The sequence below is a fragment of the Trifolium pratense genome, linkage group LG1, assembly GCF_020283565.1.
Source record: "Trifolium pratense cultivar HEN17-A07 linkage group LG1, ARS_RC_1.1, whole genome shotgun sequence".
NCBI classification, from domain to species: Eukaryota; Viridiplantae; Streptophyta; class Magnoliopsida; order Fabales; family Fabaceae; genus Trifolium; species Trifolium pratense.
The window spans coordinates 7,051,689-7,060,517 of NC_060059.1; the positions used below are offsets into that span (position 1 = coordinate 7,051,689).

Consider the following 8,829-nt stretch of genomic DNA (forward strand, 5'->3'; position numbering starts at 1 on the left):
TTAATTTTTTTAATACTTTTTGCAAATTTTAAGAACCGTACATAAAGAGAAGTAGAATACGATTCTCGTAATTTTGTCAAAACAAAATTGTTCATGTAACATTAGCTCCTTCTGAAATCCAAATTAGTAGAAGTTTATTTTTTTTTTCCTTCTCAAGTTGTGGTTTTGGAGTATTTTTCATGCTTGCAGTCTTGCAGCGTTTAACACTCAAACAAAGGGATCTGGATTTGCTGTACAGTTCAAAAAGCACATAGTATAACGCAATTTTTAATCTCGTCCATTAAATTTAGATCGGTCTTAGAACTAGATACCAAGTTTTCAAAAAATAAAATAAAATCGAACGACTTAGATTAAAAATTGTAATCAAATCAATCTCACTCGTTAAAATCACATCGGACGGTTTAGAACAAAAATAAGGTGTTACTACGTGTTGCTTTTACAACCGTAAATCCAATTTGCAAACAAAGACCCTCTTATTGTGTGTTGAATAAACTAAATTAGCCCACCCAAATTGGCACTAGAGAGAATCGAACCTCAGACCTCAAGAGGAGCACACTCCCAGGTCCCAAACCAATACTAATGCACCAACCCAAGTGAGTTTTCCTTTGTCATTAATTATGCTACAAGGAAACAAACACAATACACGACCTATCAAACTCTTTGTTCAAAAATCTTTCCATTTCAACATAAGGCAAAGGATTCTTGCTTTTCTGTTCTTACACAATAATCATAGCTTTTTCAAAACTACCCCGTGATAATTTAGAGTTATTTATCCCACAATCAATGAGAATATATGCATGTAAAATAAAAGTTTATCGCAAGTTAGTTGTAGGTATTAGTGTACCATATACAAATCTTCTTATGTCGTTTGTTTTCATTTGTTGTTGAATAAATACCCTAAATTATCAAGGAATATAATATACCTCACTTAATTTCTTTGTAAATTTTTGTTTCTATCTTGCACATGTATTAGTGTTTAGTTTACTTATAAGTATTTGATTAATTAATTGTGTCTAACTATTAATTACTAGGTCATTGTTCCCTTTCAGGATAGCCTACATAAACATAATGAAAATATAATTAATGTATCATGTCATAATCTCTAGCGATAAAAATCATTAGAGTTTGTTTTATAAACTTGTACTTAACAATTTCGTGATGCATTGATGATCAATTGGCAAAAATCAGAGACCATTTTTTCTAAAAATAAACTTAAAACTAAATTATATATATTGATACAACCACACAATGGATGGATCAGGAGCCAAATTCAAGTCCAAAGCAAATACTACGAAATAGTTGACCCACAACTACATGTATCATCGGTTTCAATTTTAGAGCGGTCAAAATTGATTATAGACGTGTAAAATTGATTATGACTTGTTTGGCTTTTCACAAGTAGAATTGATTATGGCTTGTTTGATTTTTCACAAGTAGAATTGATTCTGTCTTCAGAATTGATTCTACTTGAAGTTAGAAATCGTGGCTTCTGATTCTATAATTGATTTTTATACTCAAATTCTTTGTTCAACTCACTTTTATATAAATATATCCAAACATAAATTAATTCTATCAAACTCAACTCTATCAAAATTAATTCTGTCAAAATAAATTCTTTCAAAATCAAACACATTAATACAAGATACAAAGATCTATTTTTATATTTGTTCAACAAAAAAAAAAACTATTTTTATATTATCAAAAGTGACATACTTTTACTTTCCATATAAGAGTAAAATATTGAAGGCTGAAAAGTAAAAGGAGACATAAATCTTGTCTTTATCTGAAAAGGACCACCCCTAATCAATGCCATGATACATAATTTAATTTCATGCAAAATTTGTAACGAGGTGTGTTATAAAAGTTAAATACGTCTCTTCATTATTTCTTTTATTACTTATTTTTACTTTAAATAAATGATATTCATTCAAATTAATAGAATATATTTATCTAATATTCCTATAAATTTAAAATTGCTAAAAATAAAAATATGAATATACGAACAAATTCACAACATTAATGTTAATAGAGTAGAACAGTAAAATGTATAATCCTATGCTTTTTTTTTAACTATATTGAAGTGTTCAAAATATCTATGTTTTTGAATCTGTAGCGTCGATGACACAAATTTTTTGATTGATCTTATATGGTGATCACCATATAAAATTCACTATATATCACCATTAAAGTTCAAGTCTTTGGATCTTATAGTTCAAGACAGATTCAAGAACATTTCTTGATCTTCGATAGTTGAAGAAGATCATCATATAAAATTCACTAGATCAAGTTTCAAACTTTTCTTATCAAATTTTAACCCTAGATGTCACCATTGTTTTCATCTTGAACTATTAGAGAGGGTGATTTATGACCAATTAAGCTTAGAATCACCGTCCAAATTATTATTTCTTTTTATAATATAGTTAAAATAAGAGTGATTTTCACGTATATTTAGTATTTATTTCATATTATTTTTTTTTAGATTTTGTCGTCTTAGTGTCATGTTATTTGTTATAATTTTCCGTATTAGTGCAGACTGCAGAGTCTTATTTCTCCATCTCGGTATATGTTCATTTAATTTATAAGTTGAGAATTTAACTTTAATCGAGTGTAGATTTAATTAATGATTTTTGTATTACATTTTATTAAAAAAACAAATAAAATATATTTGTATTTTTTTTAAAAAAAAAATATATAGAGAGTACGTTTGTAATAATGAAATTAATTTTTCACGTGAAAATATCGTCCTATAATTGAGGCTGCTATGGGGTCCATAGTGTAAGAGTCCTTTTGAAAAGTCTTGAAAATTCAAATGACAAACGAATATAGCACGAAGTTAGGCCTATATACATCATTTTTTCAACATCTTGTAAGAAATGTGAGTGAGTGAAGACGATAAATTGGAGAATTAGAATTACCCAAAATGACAGTGATGACTTTATGCTCAAGCTTCTTAGCCTCCATTAAAATCCAAATTCGTCTTCCAAACCCCACTTGGTACGAATGCCAGTAAAAAAATCATTGTTTAAAAATAGAACACTTCCATAGCCATAGCCATAGCCATAGCCAAATACTACAAGGTCAAATGACTTCATTCAATGATGTTTATTAATTTTGAAACTTAATAATTTTGATTATTTTAGTGATGTTTATTAATTTGTTTATAGACAACAAAAGAAAAGACATTTTTTAAAATAAAAAAAATTATTATCAATAAAATGACACAATTTTGCTTTAATTCCTTTTCCGGTCAACTAAAATTTTATTAATAATCTCAAAATTAATATTTTGTTAATACGATGATAAAAAATGATTGGATTCACCATTAATGAATTGATTCAAGCGATAAAGGTCTTGGTCATCTCAAACATGTGGTCAGAAATTCGATTACGGAGAAAATTTTGGTTGGAGGGAAAACTCATCATTTTGGTAATTAAGGGTCTTGGATCCACATGTAATAGCTTTTTTACATTTTTACCCTCACTTTCTTTTTTGCCCAATTATATCATTACTTTACATAAAAGAAATTTACTTAATTAACAATACTTTAATTTGAAAGTGACAACTTTTGTGCTAGAATATAATAAGTTGAAAAATAGAACACAAGAAACAAACAGCAACACATTATTGGCAACCATGTTTAAGCAAGTTGAAAACAAAGTTACCAATAAACTATTACACGTTGAATGAGGTAAATAAATGATCTATATAAAGGACCTAACTTGCTTACATTAGAGCATAACAAAAACCCACTACCTCAGTGAGGTTGAGAATTCAAAGAGAAACAACACAATGAGGTCTCTAATGGCCTCTACCACTTTCACTCTTCTAGTAGCCTTAGTTTCTCTTACACTACCATCTCAAATTTCAGCAAATAGTTATTTGTATTCTTCACCCCCACCTCCTAAGGTGTACCCCCCAGTTTCACCACCACCAAAGGTGTACCCACCGGTGTACTCACCACCACCTAAAGTGTATCCTCCAGTATCACCACCGCCTAAGGTGTACCCTCCAGTTTCACCACCTTATCATTACTCTTCACCACCACCACCGGTGTACTCACCACCTAAAAAGCCATACCATTACTCTTCACCACCACCACCGGTGTACTCACCTCCTCCTCCTTATCATTATAGTTCACCACCACCGCCACCAAAGAAACCATACAAGTATTCTTCTCCTCCACCACCGGAGCATCATGTCTCACCTAAACCTTACTACCACTCTCCACCACCACCAAAGAAACCATATTACTACCATTCTCCACCACCACCAGTGTACTCACCTCCTCCTCCATACCATTATAGTTCACCACCACCGCCACCAAAGAAGCCATACTACTACCATTCTCCACCACCACCAGTGTACTCACCTCCTCCTCCCTACCATTATAGTTCACCACCACCGCCACCAAAGAAGCCATACTACTACCATTCTCCTCCACCACCGGTGTACTCACCTCCTCCTTACCATTACAGTTCACCACCACCACCACCAAAGAAACCATACAAGTATTCTTCCCCTCCTCCACCGGTGCATCATTACTCACCTAAACCCTACTACCACTCTCCACCACCAAAGAAACCATACAAGTATTCTTCCCCTCCTCCACCGGTGCATCATTACTCACCTAAACCCTACTACCACTCTCCACCACCAAAGAAACCATACAAGTATTCTTCTCCTCCTCCACCAGTGCATCATTACTCACCTAAACCCTACTACCACTCTCCACCACCACCAAAGAAGCCATACAAGTATTCTTCTCCTCCTCCACCGGTTCATCATTACTCACCTAAACCCTACTACCACTCTCCACCACCACCAAAGAAACCATACTATTACCATTCTCCACCACCACCAGTGTACTCACCTCCTCCTCCATACCACTACAGTTCACCACCACCACCACCAAAGAAACCATACAAATATTCCTCTCCTCCACCACCAGTGCACCATGTCTACCCTAAACCCTACTACCATTCTCCACCACCACCATACAAATATTCCTCTCCACCACCTCCATCTCACCCTTACCCACACCCCCACCCACACCCACACCCCCACCCACATCCTTATCCACACCCCCACCCAGTCTACCATTCACCCCCTCCCCCAACCAAGAAGCCATACTACTACCATTCTCCACCACCTCCAACCCCCCACCACTATCCACACCCCCACCCTCAACCACATCCTCACCCCCACCCACATCCTTATCCACACCCCCACCCAGTCTACCACTCGCCTCCTCCACCAACCAAGAAACCATATTACTATCATTCTCCACCACCTCCAAGTCCAACCCACCACCACCACTATCCACACCCCCACCCAGTTTACCATTCACCTCCCCCACCACATAAAAAGCCATACAAATATGCATCTCCACCACCACCAACCTCCCACGTTCACCCTTACCCAATCTACCACTCACCACCACCACCGAAGAAACCATACAAGTACTCATCTCCACCACCACCAGTCCACGTTTACCCACACCCAGTTTACCACTCCCCACCTCCTCCACATAAAAAACCTACATACAAATACTCTTCACCTCCTCCACCAGTTCACACTTATCCTCCACACATTCCAAGTCCAGTTTACCACCATTCTCCTCCACCAACTCCACACAACAAGCCTTATATCTATTCTTCACCTCCACCTCCTTACCACTCTTAGATAGTGGTTCACCATAGCTCTCTCTATGTAAGCTTTTTTCATTCAATCTCATCTACATTATTATTATTATTCAATAATTAATTTATGCACCTAATGTAGTTACTAGTTAGTCATTTTTAGTAAGACTCATTTATATGTATTAATTAATTTTTCTGACTTGTAAGGATTAATGGGAATAATGTAAATAATATAAAATGAATGTACAATAGTTTAGTATGAGTGTAAAATATTCACATTAATAAGTAATTTTTTATTTTTTATTTTCTATATTTTTAAAGTATTTCCTAAATTAGATAAATGACTTAAGAGAAAAAATATGGAATATTTATGTTCCAACGTTTTATAATGTTGTTAAATGCTTTTGTCCAAAATTGACTATTCTAGTAATAAGAGCAAAATTGTGGTCTACATCAACTTTTCATGAGTAATGATAATTTTTAATGTCATTGACTGATGAATAATAATAATAATTGCATGTGTGTGTTTTATATTTTTGTAGATATATGAATGAGAAGAATATTTTGAGAAATAAAGAAAGCGATGGAAAAGGATGAAGCTAGCTCTCTTGATAATAATACAAGAAAGAGAAGAGAAGAAAAAAGGAAGCAAAGTTTCCGCGTTTTGTCTTCAGAAAAAGAAGTTTAATTGCTTTTGGGTTTATTTGTTGGGTCTTGCTAACCAGTGCCCCCGGGGCACTGGTTAAGGAAACCAAAAAAGGAAATTTTAAAATTAAAAATAATAATGTTTACACTTTCGAGGCGTTGATTGCACAAACTTCAATGTAATATTACTATATTTGGTTCCTTAAACAATGCCCCGGGGGCACTGTTTAGCATTTTCCTTATTTGTTTAGTTTTAGTAATATTATGAATTATATTATGAATGAATTTGGGTTTTAATTAATTAACAGTTGTAAAGCAGTACACTGCTCTGCTATGTGTACAATCAATAGTGCATGCAAATGTTGATGATGTGTAGTCTTCAGTCTGCTGCTTTTGCAGGGGTTGTAAGACATTATATTATTATTATTATAAATAATATATAGGTTTATAAGTTTTTCTAATTATGTGGTTTAATTAGATTTTGCAGTTGATTAGCTTGATTTAATAAGTAAAAATAACTTTTTTTTGTTAATTACCGAGCAGGGACGGATCCAGGAATCTATAAAACGGGGGGCCGAAATAATTAAATAATAAAAATTAAATAAATCATAATAATTATAATAGTACTTAAATATGCTTAATAAAAAATAAAAAATACACTACATTGTTTATCTAAATTGTACACGATATTGTTCTATATTATAAAATTCATCAACAACTGAACCGTATTAATTAGTTTGAAATTCATTTTCTATCTTATTTCTCAACTTATTTTTCACAATCTTCGTATAGCAAGAAAATAATTTTTTACTTATAGCAAACAATCAGAATTAACTTAATTGAATTTGGACTTTTTTTTGGGTGAAGAATTGAATTTGGACTTTAATAGTGTATAATATATATTATCAAAATATTTTAAAGTAAATTGTTACAATTGCTATATTGTGGGTGCATGTTTTGCACCAAACGGTCGTTACTAATCTTTTACCACATCTCTCAAATATCAATTTATGTAGTATGTATCAATAACAAGTATATTATGAATAAAAAAAATATGACAAGAGGGGGAGGCCTCAGCCCCTACTTGCCCCCCTTATGTCCGTCCCTGTTACCGAGTAATTTTTAGATATGAACAAAATCCTTATAATAAAAAATAAAAATTATTTAGGTGCACATATATAAAAATAAAAAAATTAAATATAAAATAGTTAGGTTTAAATATGAAAATAGTTCCCGCAATTAACATGTTTATCTTTTGTAGAGAGTTCAAAAAATCATACATGATATTATAATGTTGTTTCTCCTATGTAGTCTTTAAAATATTAAAATTAAGCCTTGCAATATTTATTTTAGCCTTTATTTTAAAGAATTTTCTAAAGCCATAAGATTTGGTCTAGTGGTAAGAAATTTAGGCAGTATACTAGAAGTTCCGGGTTCGATCTCAGCTCCGTTGTAAACTAAAAAAAATAAAAATCCTAGCTTACAATCGGTTTGAAATGGTGCATTTATTAATTTATACTCCCTCCAATTTTGGTGGAGTGTTATTTTAACAAATTTTTTGAGACAATTTTGAGACAACCTTTCTTTTCCTCTTTTCTTGTTGGACAAAAATAATAGAGAGAGGAAAAGAAAGAGAGAAAATTGTCTAAAAAAATTGTTCAGATAACAATTTTTTTTTAAATATATAAGTGAAAATGTTACTTTTTAATTTCATTGAATAATGAATGAATATGACCCGTAATATATAAACATCACATTATTCAATGTATCTGAAAAAAAAAAAATTGTTTATATTTAAAACCAAAAAGAGTATTTGCTTAGCTCGTTTGGTTACACATGACGTGGGGAATTAGTGAAATGCTAACTTAATTGGCACCATGCCACCATATATAAACATCACTATATTATTTTGTCCCATCGAAATAAAAAATTCTCTATCTTTTAAATAGAATAATGGATCGATTTGATAGACTAGTATGTTTTTATTGACTATATATATATATGGACGACGTTATAATTAAACATAATAATTATTGGCAGGCCGTTCATAATTTATATCATGAGAAATGAGATGATGTTCAAATGACTCTTAGCTGGCAGGGAACTTAATTAACTTCTACCAAAGGATAATCAAGTCTTGCTTGAGTTTGACAATTGAATTTCTCGTATGCTTTTAATCGTACAGGTTAGGTTTTATGCTAGCTTTATTTTTCTCTTATATTTTCAGTGAATAAAAAAATTTAGAAAAAAAAAGTATAAATTTTTTATTTTATTTATTGTGCAGTGTATATTAAGTGGTATGAGTGTATGACACTTTTGATGTCTATATAAAGGCCAAATCTACTGTGAAATCAAGTATAATCATATAATAGTTGACAAAACTATTTCCTTTGAGAGAGTTATTAACATTTTCTCAGAATTAAATTCGAGCGCAAGATTTTCAAGTAAAATAATTACTATAGTACACATTGAATATATAAAATTTAATTATATATTCATATAATTAAATTTAAACACTCTATTTATTAATTTCAGTAAAATTCTA

At 32.1% G+C, this 8,829-nt stretch overlaps 1 protein-coding gene across 2 annotated transcripts; it reads left to right on the plus strand.

Moving 5' to 3' along the window:
- Positions 1 to 3,613: 3,613 nt before the first annotated feature.
- Positions 3,614 to 6,262, plus strand: LOC123905823 (extensin-3-like). Of its 2 annotated transcripts, XM_045955675.1 has the most exons (3): positions 3,727 to 4,508; positions 4,590 to 5,709; positions 6,182 to 6,262. In XM_045955675.1, exons 1-2 carry the CDS (start codon positions 3,790 to 3,792, stop codon positions 5,680 to 5,682), a joined length of 1,812 nt encoding a protein of 603 aa, XP_045811631.1. In that variant the 5' UTR covers positions 3,727 to 3,789; the 3' UTR covers positions 5,683 to 5,709; positions 6,182 to 6,262. The 2 variants fall into 2 exon arrangements, with proteins under 2 accessions (XP_045811560.1, XP_045811631.1); XM_045955604.1 differs by having other exon boundaries at positions 3,614 to 5,709.
- The last annotated feature ends 2,567 nt before the right edge of the window (positions 6,263 to 8,829 follow it).